The 15,750-nt window shown below is 35.3% G+C and overlaps 1 protein-coding gene across 3 annotated transcripts in view; it reads right to left on the bottom strand.

Moving 5' to 3' along the window:
• LOC137403975 (uncharacterized) overlaps window positions 1–15,750 on the bottom strand; it is a 40,431-nt gene that overhangs the window by 13,853 nt on the left and 10,828 nt on the right. The window contains exons 2-9 of one of the 3 annotated variants that reach the window (XM_068090122.1): window positions 14,103–14,197; window positions 10,592–10,741; window positions 6,616–6,644; window positions 6,012–6,058; window positions 5,276–5,569; window positions 3,737–3,906; window positions 2,705–2,834; window positions 2,382–2,560 (exon numbers count right to left, since the gene is read on the bottom strand). In XM_068090122.1, coding sequence (XP_067946223.1) covers window positions 2,382–2,560; window positions 2,705–2,834; window positions 3,737–3,906; window positions 5,276–5,569; window positions 6,012–6,058; window positions 6,616–6,644; window positions 10,592–10,741; window positions 14,103–14,192 — 1,089 coding nt within the window. In that variant the 5' untranslated portion in view covers window positions 14,193–14,197. Of the gene's footprint in view, window positions 1–2,381; window positions 2,561–2,704; window positions 2,835–3,736; window positions 3,907–5,275; window positions 5,621–5,788; window positions 5,840–6,011; window positions 6,059–6,615; window positions 6,645–10,591; window positions 10,742–14,102; window positions 14,198–15,750 lie in introns of those variants that run through there. The other 2 variants (XM_068090121.1, XM_068090123.1) reach the window with 2 other exon arrangements.

Consider the following 15,750-nt stretch of genomic DNA (forward strand, 5'->3'; position numbering starts at 1 on the left):
GTTTCCTCTCCTTTTCACCAAATATAACAAGAACAGACAACTTACTGTCACGGAATCGTAGTTGATAGAACATACATGTATTATGTTAATGCTTATCCAAATCCATTTTTTATAATAATAGTTGGGACAACTGTATGCTATAATTTCAGGCAGCGAATTCCCATAGAATAGGTAAAATACTTGAGTGAAATCTATTGTTCGCATAGATCTATTGTTCACATCTATTGTTCGCATAGATCTATTGTTCACATCTATTGTTCGCATAGATCTATTGTTCACATCTATTGTTCGCATAGATCTATTGTTCACATCTATTGTTCGCATAGATCTATTGTTCACATCTATTGTTCGCATAGAGTAGCTGCAAAAAACACTTCAACTTGCAGCTTATTTTTTGAACAAACTTGGAATAATATATAACCTGAGACCAGAGGCTCATTAAGGGTGTTTCTGGAAGCCTGCTAAGAGTATACGCCACTTCCGTGGTAAGAAGGAAGGCACTCTACTAATCAAACTAAATATGAAAGAATTTAAGGCCATGAATGAATGAAGTTTATTGAGAATTTATTATAATGAGTTATGGTAATATGCACATCAATAGAAGTCTAAGGATGTTATATACATGAATATTATTATATATCAACTGATATTTGCCTTTTTATCCTGGTTTTGGTGTAACACAGGGGTATCTGCACATTATGACAAGAAATCCAAAAAAACTGAGTATACGATCATCAACAAAACATGATCATCAAAACAATGTTTATATTCATCAACAAAATTGGCCAGACGTACTCTGGTTTTTGAACATACATTTAACTACAGTAGACGCTCATACAATGTGAATAATCCGTCCCAGGACTGTCTACGTTATAGGGATGTTATGTTATACAAACAGTAAATACATGTAAATTGCTTAATCCATTACAAGATCTAAACTCACCCTTTTGGCCATTCAAAAGAAAAACTAGACATAACTTTTTAACTTGTGGGCCATAACTGTGGTACTTTTGGTTCACATCGACAACTTTTCTCCTGTTTCTGGTCAACTTGACTGGTTTTATGATCATTATCACTGGTTTTACAGACTGTGATTGCGGTAATTTTACAATCAGATGATGGGGAGTGCGCATCCATAGTTTGTCAAACCAATCGACGCCCATTTACAATGATTTGTTTATTTTTTTTAGAGAGCCAAGTCTATTCGGCAAGGTACAACTAATAAAAAATATTTTATACGCCTTTTTGTTTTATGAAACAAAACAAAAATATATTTTCACTACAAAAAGAGCGGCATCTACCTGTGCGTCGTCTATCCGTATTCAGGGGTCAAGGTTGTGATAAAAAAGAGCTATTGATGATACTGAAATTCGTGATACTCACATTGGTAGACCGACACTGTAACACCTGCACCAATCGATCGCCTCTAAATATTTATGAACAATTGTGTAGCAACCTATTCTCTGTTTTGTTGACACATCTGACGATCTATCATGATGAACTAAAAAGTTATGGAAGTTGTATAGATAATAGATATGACGCTATATGCATGTCATTTTTTCTCTCGCGAGTGCAGCAAGATAGGCTACCATTCAAATCGAATTAGAGAACTCGGCTGACTTGACACTACGTTAGATGGAATTTTTTACGTAGTACGAAGCAAAAACAAGATAATTTGATTGATAATAAGTGGATGATAATAAGTGGTTGGTCAATCACTTATTATCAATCACAGGATGGGATAAAATGGGTGCCCAGTAAATAGTGTGTATTTCTTGAGAATATTGTTGGTGGCAGACAGATTGTCTAGAAAACTTACTTATCAAATATATAGAGTATGTATGGTCTGAGATAGCAAAGAAAATGAGTTTACGCTATAAATGGCAAAGAACGCGAAAATAATTTTTAGACGGTCCCATAATTCAGGTCACCACTGTACCAGAGGTTAACCCCATTAGTACCGTACAACTTTAGACAAACAAACTATGAATCAATGAAGGCAATGCTGCTAACACTACAGTTGTTTTGCCATTACAATTGTTACCATCATTGCAACAGTTCAAACAAAATAGCGTTACTTCCATTGGAATTGTCCTTCCACTACAATTAGTATTATAGTTGCTGACCCTACCACTAGCCGCGACGATTGTGAAAAAAACCGCAGTTGTCCACTCTTGACAACGAGTGATAGCAGAGTTGAATGACCCACCCATAGAAATGAGTGGTAACAAGGTTGAACTGTTTATCTACTGCTCTAAGCGTTGCCTAGCAGGAGTTTTCCAGCAATTTTAGCAAGTTTGACAATTGTTGGAGTTATTGGTTCACTACAATTATTGGTCGGCTAGAATAAACATTGCAGTAATAGCAATAGCAATACTGACCAGGGTGAGAGGGGTCTCCTGATTGATGGTGACAGTGTCTGACCAACAGCCCTGCTCCAATATCCAGTCACAAACATCAAACTTGTGCCTGGCGGCAGCAAAGTGCAGTGGCATCCAATTACCGGGAATGGCTTTGCTGATGTCATCTTTGTAGATGTGCGGATTGGCTAGGATAGCGGCTACATAATAAACAATGGTTTGCTGTCCACCTTTACGAACTAATATTTACTTGTTTTCATTCGGTGAGATTGCTTTTACTAAGTTTAGCGTCAGTAATGAGTAACCAGATAAGCAATGGGATTAACCAATTTTCATGTTCCTACCCTCGCTGACAACGAGCAGAGCAGTGCTCAAGGACATCGTCGTGGGATCCAGTTGCTGACGAGCCTTTTTACACCAGCGAGAAACACAGGCTTCTATTTCTTCAAATATCCCATCCATATTTGTGCAACTCTGCAGAGAAAATTTAGAGCTCAACTGTAAGAAACAATGCTAGTTTCTAATATCCTATAGATACAGTAGTATTCTATAGACACAGTGGTATTATATAGATACAGTAGTATCCTAAAAATACAATAGTATCCTATAGTAGTATTCTATAGATACAGTAGTATCCTATAGATACAGTAGTATCCTATAGATTCAGTAGTATTATATAGATACAGTAGTATCCTAAAAATACAATAGTATCCTATAGATACAGTAGTATCCTATAGATACAGTAATATTCTATAAATGCAGTAGTATCCTATAGATACAGTAGTATCCTATACATACAATAGTATTATATAGATACCGTAGTATCCTATAGATACAGTAGTATCCTATAGATACAGTAATATCCTATAGATACAGTAGTATCCTATAGGGACAATAGTATCCTATAGATACAGTAGTATCCTATAGATACAGTAGTATCCTATAGATACAGTAGTATCCTATAGATACAGTAATATCCTATAGATACAATAGTATCCTATAGATACAGTAATATCCTATAGATACAGTAGTATCCTATAGATACAATAGTATCCTATAGATACAGTAATATCCTATAGATACAGTAATATCCTATAGATACAGTAGTATTCTATAGATAGTATCCACAATAAATGCAACAATGTCCCATAAACTTATGGCATACGCTTTGCCAAATGCAATGTTTGTAACATGCAAAGATCAGGCCACACATTATCCAAGTTTGGTAAAAGCATATTTTAACATTCATGTATATATGACAATTGGTATAAAAAATTCTAATACGTCAGCTTTACAATGCAAGAGCTAAAACTTTAAAAAGAACTGGAATCTTGCCTTTCAACTTTTAATATTGTATCACTCAGTAGCTAACTTACTGGATCACACAGCTGTGACATCAGCACTGTAATGCACTTCCTCGAATCTGTCACCATGTCTGCATCTGACCCAGTCTCATAATGACGAGAGAGCTTATCATACTCTTGAGCCCTGAGGCTTTGAAATTCTGCTTGATGGCAGCATTGAGATTCATTTTCAACTTGCTTTTCTACAAACAGATGACACGGTGAACAGGTGATACGGTATGGCGCCTTACAGTGCCTCGCGTTGCGTGTTCACAACTCGAGTTGTACAACTCGAAATGCCGAGTTGTACAACTCAGCCTAGGTTTTTAATGAGCTCGAGTTATGTTACGCAAATCTAACACGGGTTTGTAAAAAAAGCAAAGTGAGTAATTGGGGTGTCTCATTTACAGAAATTTAATAATAATAAATTAAATATATATACACATTTAAATTATATATATTGGTGATATTTGCGCATATTTATTTCTATAAATATAACGAAACAAAAACAATTGTAGAATGTAAGAAGCAAACTAAAAAACAATCTATGTGGGAGCCAGGCAACTTCTTTTTCAAATGAAAAAAAGAGTTATCTCTCTAGAACCTGACAAGAAACTGAATGAACACCGAAAATGAACATAGAAATTAGTTCAACGGCGTTTAATGATGCACCGAAAAAAATTCCATATAGCTAGAGAAAATGAAACAATGAGATGAGATGTTCTCAAGCCGAGTTGTTGAACTCGAGTTGCTGTTGAAAGAACTCGGCTTGGGTTTTGATGAACTCGAGTTGTACAACTCGAGTTGTACAACTCGAGTTGTACAACTCGAGTTGTACAACTCGAGTTACATTTACACAACTCGAGTTGCAAACTCGGCGCAGTATAATTCGCCATTAGCTCTAGTTTTACAGTACATACATAGTTTAATTTCTATTAGCTAACGGGTGCCAATTGATGTACCATTGTTAATATAACCAGATCTATGGTTATGCTACCGTAATACTGATATACTGCACCTTAGAGTGCCTCTAATTTCAAGCCAATTTGTTTTTGCTCCCAGCTCGCAACCATCATAATGTACTGGTTCTAAAGCAACGTCATACTTCCCAAGCCAAATACAAAACACCTTTGGTAACTATGTAAGAAAACCGTGTTTAGAGTGGCACCAGCTCTTCTAATATAGTAGACAAGCTTCACAATACTAATAGGATTGAAAACAACTTGAAAAAAACCAATAGCTGAGGGAAGCACACTGAAGCCAATAGCCGACGGAAGCACACTGAAGAAGTGCACAAACGACGACCGCACAAAGCATAGTAATACAGTTTCAAATAGCAAGTAGGAATGCTATAGTAATAGTAATAGTCTTAAATAGCAAGTAGGAATGCTATAGTAATAGTAATACAGTAATAGTCTCAAATAGCAAGTAGGAATGCTATAGTAATAGTAATAGTCTTAAATAGCAAGTAGGAATGCTATAGTAATAGTAATACAGTAATAGTCTCAAATAGCAAGTAGGAATGCTATAGTAATAGTAATACAATCTCAAATAGCAAGTAGGAATGCTCACGAAAAACTGGTGTTGACGGGTTTACAGTGAACACATCTTCTATAGAGTCAGCACCAGCCGTGTCGCTGTCCTCCATCATGCTAGTGTCTGTCTCTGACCGAGATGTTAAAATGTTCAATTGTTCCGCCTTCAACTTGTTGAGTGAGATTTGTTCTCCTTTGTTTGGAGTCTGATTATTGAAGATAGACAGTTCGACGCTGTTCGTAGAAGCATTCAGTAAAGTTTTGCTCCTATCCTGTTCATCCTGTGAGATGCTCGTCTGGTTAAACTCTTGAATGAGAGTCGATGCTTTTTCTATATTAAATGGAGCGGTTGGAGTTATTCCATTGCTCCCCACTTTATTACCTGAGAAGCAGTTGTGATGAACAACAGCGAAGGATATTAGACAAGCTATATGGTGTTATTGATCTACAGACTCTCAGCATAGATTGACCCGATGTGTTAGACCTTTGATGACTGTATATACCATACATGACTGCATATACCATACAAGACTGCTTTGCATAAACCTACATCGATAATCAAGGAACCAGCAGCTGAGCATCGACAACTGGAAATGATAAGAGTCGGTTGCCATGGGCTGCCAATAAACAATATTATGGGCTTCCTGTCCCGACAAACTTGCCGGTGGCTGTATTAGCGGGTCTCCTGCCAATCAACTAATACATGCTAAAACTTCAAATGTGCAAATTAAAAACTGCTCTTAAAAATGTTTGGAGATAAAAAGAAGACGAACCTGGCTGCGGCACCGGTTTACTGTTCTTCAACCCTTTTCCATCATTTCTAAAGAGACAAAAACCTATTGAACAATACCGACCGCCTTGAAGGAAATTTTCTATTAGCATCAGTCCCATTAGCACCTGGACTATCCAACTTCAGGTTATTCTTGCAACTTCGTTGAGATAATTTGTCTCAGTCAATAGAACAGCCGCACGACTCAAACTGCTTTTGCATACTTTGAAGATATACTTAACAGAGATTAAAAATCTTTAGAAAAGATAACTGCAGATGAAATTTTATATAATCAAAAATATTGTGATTAACAAATGTTTATAACTTAGAGTTAACTGCCATGAAAAATCGAAACGTGTTCAGAAACTAGAGAGCCCACTTTTCACGCTTGTCAACAAATTCCATTGATTTACAATGTCAACAATCCTTTGCTCATTCTATATTTAAAGGTTCAGCAGTTATTCAAGGTTCTAGTTTTATGGGAAGATTCTAAAAAATAAGGAACGACCTAAATTGAGTAAAAATCGACGATGACCTAGATATAGATGAGATAAGAAATATTATAAAAATCTGCACTAACTCTACTAGTGGATTTGACAAAGACAAACCTTGAAGTATCCGGTACAACTCCTTTTTTCTACAAAAGAAAGAATACTTCTAAAAAAATTAGGGAAAGCAACCTGATACAAGACAAGCTCTATGATACTGTACGTAATTTAACTAACAACAGCAATAAAGAAATATGTTTATTATATCTCTGAAATGCAATATTAAAATTATATAAAGGGATGGGCGACAATGAAGCTGTACTATATATAAAGGGATGGGCGACAATGAAGCTGTACTATATATAAAGGGATGGGCAACAATGAAGCTGTACTATATATAAAGGGATGGGCGACAATGAAGCTGTACTATATATAAAGGGATGGGCGACAATGAAGCTGTACTATATATAAAGGGATGGGCGACAATGAAGCTGTACTATATATAAAGGGATGGGCGACAATGAAGCTGTACTATATATAAAGGGATGGGCGACAATGAAGCTGTACTATATATAAAGGGATGGGCGACAATGAAGCTGTACTATATATATAGGGATGGGCGACAATGAAGCTGTACTATATATAAAGGGATGGGCGACAATGAAGCTGTACTATATATATAGGGATAGGCGACAATGAAGCTGTACTATATATAAAAGGATGGGCGACAATGAAGCTGTACTATATATATAGGGATGGGTGACAATGAAGCTGTACTATATATAAAGGGATGGGCGACAATGAAGCTGTACTATATATATAGGGATGGGCGACAATGAAGCTGTACTATATATAAAGGGATGGGCGACAATGAAGCTGTACTATATATATAGGGATGGGCGACAATGAAGCTGTACTATATATATAGGGATGGGCGACAATGAAGCTGTACTATATATATAGGGATGGGCGACAATGAAGCCGTACTATATATATAGGGATGGGCGACAATGAAGTATAGTCCATCATGAGTCAGATCATAGCAAAAGCACTTGAAGATGAACTTATTTTAACAGAAGGTATTTGTAATTTCCTACCATTTGCAATTGTTTTTGATGTTTGAGCTGATCTGACTAAAAAAATGTTTATAGATTACAATGGACAAATCTTGGTCGCGGCTAAAACGCTCAGAAAAAATAACATGCAAGATTGCGTCACCAGTTGCTATGGTTGTTATAGCTCAAGCTTATTATGTTCAAACGGCAGCATTACGAGTCTCTATTCTGTCGGTCTCTTTGAAACTACAGATCTCATATTCGCACTTTCGCTTGATCGGAGTATTTGAACTAGGGCTGGAAAAAACCACGGTTTTTATGAAAAAACCAGGTTTTTTGGTTTAAACCGGTTTTTATGGTTTAAACAGGTTTTTATGGTTTTTATAATTTTACCAAGGTTTTTGCAATTTTAAGTCTAATTAACATCACTTACTATAGCTGCATGATTGAGTATTGAACATACATATGTGGAATCATCTGTTAAAGATGGTACTGTGGGAGTTGTTATGGGAAAAAAAGAGAGAAAACATGGAAATTTCAGAATGGGTCTTAAATCAAACATGATCGATAAAATACACGATAAAATACAGAGCAGAAATCTTATCACATAAAGTGAATATTTTACATACAGCTCTATGTATAAGTAGGAACTTCGTTCCAAGTGATTAGTCATGTGGTAGTGTAGAGCAGAGCATAATGCAAATGAATTGCTAGTGTTTGCAGCAGTGGCAGATGACTCAACTTCTATCACCTGAATATTAGCATCACTGTCTAAATTGGTGTTTTCAGTTTGACATTTAGCTATGTGAGCTTTAAGCCTATCTGCGTGACCTCGCGTTACGACAGCACACCTATTACGTTTTGCCTTAAAACCTTTGCCTTTTGCAGTTCGAGTGAAGAACTGCCAAACGGGATCCTGTTTGCGAGGCATGTTGGAAATTTGAGGCACAACTTTAACTTTTCAAAACACAAAAAACTTGATAAACTGAATTCTAACAATCCAACTACTTTGGCTTGTGCCCAATAAATGAAATATTAGTTTGCAAACTTGAAGCTTTTGCCCAAAAGGATTTTATTGTTTTAATTTCTAATTATAAGCAATCCTTTCTCACTGGCCAGACTTGAGAAAATATTCAGTCATTATTAGAGACGATGATTGGATTAGTATACTTCACATGGTTTTTATATATCATCAGTAAAGAGATCATCATATCCCTTGATAAAACCAATTGAAAATGAAATTCACTAATTCATTGTTGTACTAGGATTTCATGTAGTTTCAACTTGAGCTCTGCCATCAATTTACTACTGTGTCCTAAATAAACTTCCACAGCTGATAATTACATATATTTGCATTTCTACCGCACATGAACCGCTAGGAGCTTAAAATATTGTTTTTCACAAAAAATAATGAAAAAACCGAAAAAACCATAAAAACAGTTTTTTCGGGCTGGTTTAAACGGGGTTTAAACTAGAGTTGCCCCGATTCTAATATCGGAATCGGTATCGGTGCCGATATGGGTGTTAAGTATCTGAATCGGTATCGGCCGATCTCTTCTTAAAAAATCGGAAACTTCAAATACTTTTTACAGGTCAACTATTTAGCAGAAAACCGTATTTTAGCCTACTAGACTAATAAGAAATTATCAGCTGCAAGTTCCTTCTTTTTACCTAATGAATTCCGAGCCTGTCACACAATCTATTTCATGGCTATAGCGTAATAAACATCCACACAGCTGAGGAATATTTTGGCTTTAGTCAGGACGTAATCACAAAGTGCGGTATTTCCCAATTACAGCGATATGATTTATTGCAGCCAATCATGGGAAACAAGAATGCGGTGTAATGTTTCTATTTACGAGCATTACGAAAGTAATTTGAGCAGCCGATGCATAAAGTTATCTATCTCTCTCTTGATCCTGACTATATGATGTATCATTTGTATTGAATAAAATAACTTCCGTGGCTTATCGGTATTTAGCTTGTCCTCCATCATCTGTGGCAAGTGAGCCTTCAGTACTACTGGTTACATCGATGGTGGTACAAGATAAAGACGTCTCACTGGGATAATTGAATCACGAGCGGTAATTAAAAGAACATTTATTTGCTCTAAACTTGTACAGGCGCAGCAGTTGGTTCAGCAGTAAAAGAGAGACTTAATTATCACAGATAAAGCTGTACCACTAACAGTAATTACCATTATTAACAACGGATTTCAAGAACCATGGACTGTTTTGTTACTAGATGCACGGTATGGCAGTATGTGAATGTATATACATGTATGTCTTTTTTCCATAAATACAAACAAAGAATACATCAAGATTTATATTTTCTTTGCATTATATTTACATAATAAAATTAACAATTAATCTATGCACCCCAAAAGATCTGAATCGGTATCTGAATCGGACTATTTTTCAATGAGAATCAGTATATCGAATCGGTATCTGAATCGGCTGGTAAAATTAGAATCGGGGCATCTCTAGTTTAAACCACTCGGTTTAAACCATTGGTTTAAACCGAGCCAACCCTGGTTTTAACCTCGATCAACTTTTGTTGAATTCAATCTTGAAACATCCTAGCAGTCAGACCAGCTCAAACATAAAAAAAATCGCGAAAGATGGAAATAAACTGATATTTTCTGATGAACCGTCTAAAATTTTGTGAGAATTCATCTCTAAACTACAATAGGGCAGGAAATGGCTTGTATTGGGATCTAACTGGTGTTCACAACTGGTGTTCATAACTGGTGTTCATAACTGGTGTTCATAACTGGTGTTCATAACTGGTGTTCATAACTGGTGTTCATGACTGGTGTTCATAACTGGTGTTCATGACTGGTGTTCATGACTGGTGTTCATAACTGGTGTTCATAACTGGTGTGACCGTCAATTATGAACTTCAGAAAGTACTGGCTGCCGTTTGGCAACTTCTTTACATTTATAAATCCTTACCAGCCTAGAATAATGCATTCAGTATAATATTGAGAGAGCCGGCATATAGAGCTACCTTAGTAAAGGCAGCAGTGTATCTGAACCTACCTTATGCTTGTTCTTGACATTCGCCGCTTTCCAATCAAAATAGGCAGCGATCACTTCATCACAACCCTCCCCGAGATGATCTTGTGGCTCCCAAGTATCCTGGCTTGGAGAATAACCCTTCCATCGTACTTTGTAGAATGTTTTCTTTCCCTGAGTAAAGATTTACGGCTTCTTTTATCAAAAACGAAACCCATTTTCAATATCTCATAACTGAAGAAACCAGTGAAACCAAAAGCATGAAGATAAGAGCCGAAGGTAATGAAACCAATAAAGCTCTATAGATAAAGCAACATGCAAAATGATTAGATTCTAAAGACCAATAAATAAGATATGGCTTAATATTTTTTGAACATAAAAGGGTAGAATGAAAATTACCTCATCTAAATTGTCAAATACTTGAGCGAAATGTAATGTGCTTGTTAATGGAAGTATTATGACGTCATTGAAAAACTGTTTAAACGAAACTATAACCAAACCAGGCAAGAGCGTTTGCATTGGCAATAATATAATTGCCACTAGTTCTTATGTAATTTACAAGAGGAAGCAACTCTTACTGCTGCCTGTGAACCCTGTCACTAACATTCGGTAATCGAATAGTAGCTAAAGAACCTCTACTAAACATACAGATGAAGCTCCAAACCGCAAAAATGAAGAGATAATAAAGAGACGATTATTTTAAAAACCTGCACTTTCACTAAACTATTTGGATTTATCCCAAAATCGCTTACTTCACACAAATATTTACTAGTTTTTTCAATGATGCTTGAAAAGCCTGAGAGAATGTTTCATAGCCTCAGGAAAACAGTATGTGAAAGAAACTAAATCATAAACAAATTTAAATACATAAATAGCTGCAAATCATGAAGCAATAATCAGTCATTTTTAAATAATGGACACATCTTAATCTCCCAGCATGCTCTGCTTGTAAATACTCTGCTGGTAGTAATGGCCAGCCAAATTAAGTATTTTTTTAGTAGCTGAGAGTGAATAAAAAGACAACATATGGTTGACTAACATAGAGCTACACAACTTGGTATGATTTTAGGTCATACAAAAATTACTCAATTACAAGTCTAATCATGGCTCATAATAAAGTTACCCAACAGATTAAAGCCAATCGAATTGAGATCTACAATAGAATTACTCAAAAGCATATAGGTCAGTCTAATTGCAGCTTACAAAAGAGTTACGTAGACTATACTTGAATACAATATGCGGGATATACATATATTTATCCCTCTGCAGTGATTGAAGAGAATATAGCAGGAATAGCTGTACAGTTATCATTAGTAGCCCATTGAAGATGACTAGTACTAAATTTGAAATGTTTAGATTTTTGAGACAACCAGAAACTGGAAATCGCAACAAAAACTGCAGAAATGTTATTAAAACCCATTGTTCATTTAGCCAGTTAATTTTTAGTGTTAATGTTCAAAACGAATCAACGCTTAACTCCTAAGGAAAGTTTCAACCTTGCCCAGAGAGCTACAGGATTGTAAATAATAGTTTATAAACAAACTTAAAGGCATAAACATAGGCATAGAGAATTACAATAGAGTATTGAAAGTAAGTATTCATAGACGCATACGGTGTTTCTATTGCGCAGATGATACTAATTTGGAGTTGTGCACACGTTGACTTGTTGCGTGATAAGTGTTTCAATGGACATTCACGTGTTGCACATTAACGCAGGTGGCTTTGTTAAAAAAGATAAGGAGTTCTATGCCAAAGGTCATAGGGGACACTCCTGTCTTGCCTAGTAGCACGCGTTCAAAATAAAATGACTTAAGCATGGAAAATGTTTAAAATGGGATAGCTTGCGCGACATTTTCTTGCGCATTATTTGCAAGAGCCGCTTCCACCTTTTGCAAGCATAAAACTTGTGAGTAACAAGTCAACCTTTGAATATCTATTGATTTTTTGAACTACTCAGACACACTCATCAGTTAGTTTCAGAATGTTGAAAACATCTCTATTAGGATTAGTTGAAGATAAGGCGTGAAGACAGAGTGATCAGCTATAAGCAGCAAAAGTTAAAGTTTGGTATGATTGATGTGTCTTTGAACTTGATTAGCTCTATGGATTGTGAAAACCAGCTTAGACTTCATATCAATGAGCCAATTGTCAAGAAACTCTAATTAGTCTACTTAGTAACTTCCTATGCAACTTACGATGTCTTTTCTGACAAATGAATCAGTGTAAATACAAAATTAACTTGGAATTTTTAACTACTTGAAATCTTATATATAATTCTTAAAGTTTGTGTACATGTGTCTGCGTTTGTCCAACTATAGCTTTTAATATCTTGGAATAAAGAATCCGTATCGCAGAATATTTGATCTCAGACCCTCCACTTCACCAGTCCGATGCTTTACCAATTCAGCCATACCAGTTGATGAATTCATTTGGCGATATACGCCGCTATATGGGAGCAAATACACTACCGCTCTTTGTCACGACACAACGTGATGGTGTAACATCAGGAGAAGCGGTCTTATTAATGAGCTTACTCAAATTACCCATTGGCAATGTGCCAGACTAATAGCAAGTGACAAGCAACTCTCATTACCTCTCATTGTTTATAAGCTCATTTTAATACCCGGGCAATGCCGGGTAGCACAGCTAGTCTAACGCTAAGTCTAAACAGCTAGCTCGATGCACTGATTTTGCATACATTAGCGCATAGAATAAATCTAATTGGTTTAAAGTGATTATCAAGCTGTATTGATGCATTTTAACTGTTAAAAGCTATTTTAAAAGACATTCGAATAATGAAATATTTTGTCCATTATAACATTATTTGTTTTCAATATGTTAAGACATTGGATGATGACTTAACAGGTATTTGTATTAGAGTTTATCGATTTATTGAGTCATTCAGTGTTGACATGACCTTGACATTGTGGAGAGGATGTTTTGTTTCAGCTTCAGGCGCATAAAGAAAAAGTACTATGCTACATCTTATATATTATTATACATATTATATAATTTACTTTATTTATATATATCTAATTTATTATATAATTTAATATATCTATACGTAATATAATTATTGTATAATTTTCTATATACTGTATCTAATATATTAGATAACTTACTATATCTGTATCTAACTAATTATATAATTTAGGAAAAGTCAACCCTTTCCGTGTATAAAAAGATTACAGAAGAAAGAATTTTGAGTATTCTAAGGAATACAATGGTAATTACAAAACTGATAACAGCTGGTTACGCAATGGTGAAAAGGTTGCGTGACGGTTGAAGTCACCAATTTCATTGTGAGCCAGCAACTTCTTGTTGGATTCTCACATTTTGAGCTAGATATAGGGAATGTAAGTGACGAAATTGAATACCATAATTATAAGTTGACCAAGGATCAACTGCGGAAGTCTGGTTGCAGCTCAACAAAGAACTGCCCTTAATTTTTGTAAGCCTTTGGTCTCTACTTACAGATTAAATATTGGTAACAATTCTGGTAAGTTCTAATGCACATATAAGATTCACGCATCACCTCAGTTTTATGATCAACAATCTTGTCGACTTCATAAAACTCCTCTTCCTCTTCATCCGAGTCAGCGAATGCCAGTTCTCCATCACTCATCTTCTCTGTGAATTATTAAGGGTAAATACAACAAATCCTAGTGCATTTAGATAAATGAAATTTTATTTCTCCATGCAAGTGATTTAAATATACATGTATAGCCTATATGCAAGTCCGTGAAATTAAGAAACAGTTAGTAAATCACTATTTGTGTTTAAACAGATAGCTTCAACATACAAAGTGAATGCGATGAATGAAGCTCATAACAGTGTAAAATGTCCTAAACTCTTGATGATGTTATTTTTGTACATGCCTTCATGCTAGCATTTCACAACGCAACTTCTTTTTAGCGGCTATCTTAAAACTCATACAGAAGTACATATACATGTAGTTGCCATAAAACTTGCATGCATGTCAACTAATACTGTTTCATTGGTATACCATATATTTAGACTTTGCAATAATCTGTTTACATCACCGCAATCTCGCCGAAAAACAAATTGAACCGTCAAAATAATTTATGCAGGTTGTTTCACGTTTTAGCCTTCGCATATACCAGGAATTATTTGATATTGAGTTGTTTAGTTTCACGGTGTAACAATTAAAACTAATGACTCATTTTGTTTGAATAAATATATTTAATAATATTTCATGAAATATGCATCCACTAATTTCTCCAGCTGCATTGTGTCACTAATCAACAGCTAGTATTAAGATTAACTCTCCCATATATATATATATATAGAAAAGAAAAAGAAAGAAAAGAAAAGCTATTACAACCATCGTACCAGCTTCCACAATCCATCAAAACGAACTTCAACAGAACTAAGTAATTATATATGGCAGCTTAAAGATCGATCCATCCAGTACGACATCAAGTGGAGAGTATTGAAAAAAGCGAGTAGTTACAATAAGACCAGTAAACGCTGTAATTTGTGTATTTGGGAGAAATACTTCATTTTATACAAACCTGAGCTTGCAAGCTTAAACTCAAGAAACGAGCTTGTGTCAAAGTGCAGACATTCAAATAAGCACTTAATTTGCAATGCTGTGACATGAACCAATTAAATTGTTGTATTACCGTATATGTAGCTGGCCTTTATCGTTAAGCTACTCGATGTGTTTTTATGTACAGTCATATGAGCTTCAGTTCATTTTAATTTTACCTGATGAATGGTAGCAACCATGAAACTTTAATTTGTAAAATGTTTTAAAAGTTTTCAGTTCTTAATATAGTTTAAATAAATGCTCTATTTTAATATTGAGCACTCTCTTCTAGTGAACTGCAACCTTCTTCTTCATCAGTATATATATATATATATATATATATATATATATATATATATATATATACTCGCCAAATAGTCAATCACTGACAACCGGGTTGCAGCAAAATATTCTAACTATGACTCCTAAATTATTTTTACAACTTAATTTATTGTCATCTAGGTAAAACTTGCAATAAAGATGTCCGCTGTCTACAATGTAGTCGCGTGACATTTCCACGTACTAATATCTTTGATTATGCAGTCTAAGCTTGAGAAGCTATTCTTAAACTTTTTCTCAAAATCTGATCAAACGAGGGGCACAATCTGATACATGTTATATGATGGCTATT

Source organism: Watersipora subatra, chromosome 9 (genome assembly GCF_963576615.1).
Source record: "Watersipora subatra chromosome 9, tzWatSuba1.1, whole genome shotgun sequence".
NCBI lineage: Eukaryota > Metazoa > Bryozoa > Gymnolaemata > Cheilostomatida > Watersiporidae > Watersipora > Watersipora subatra.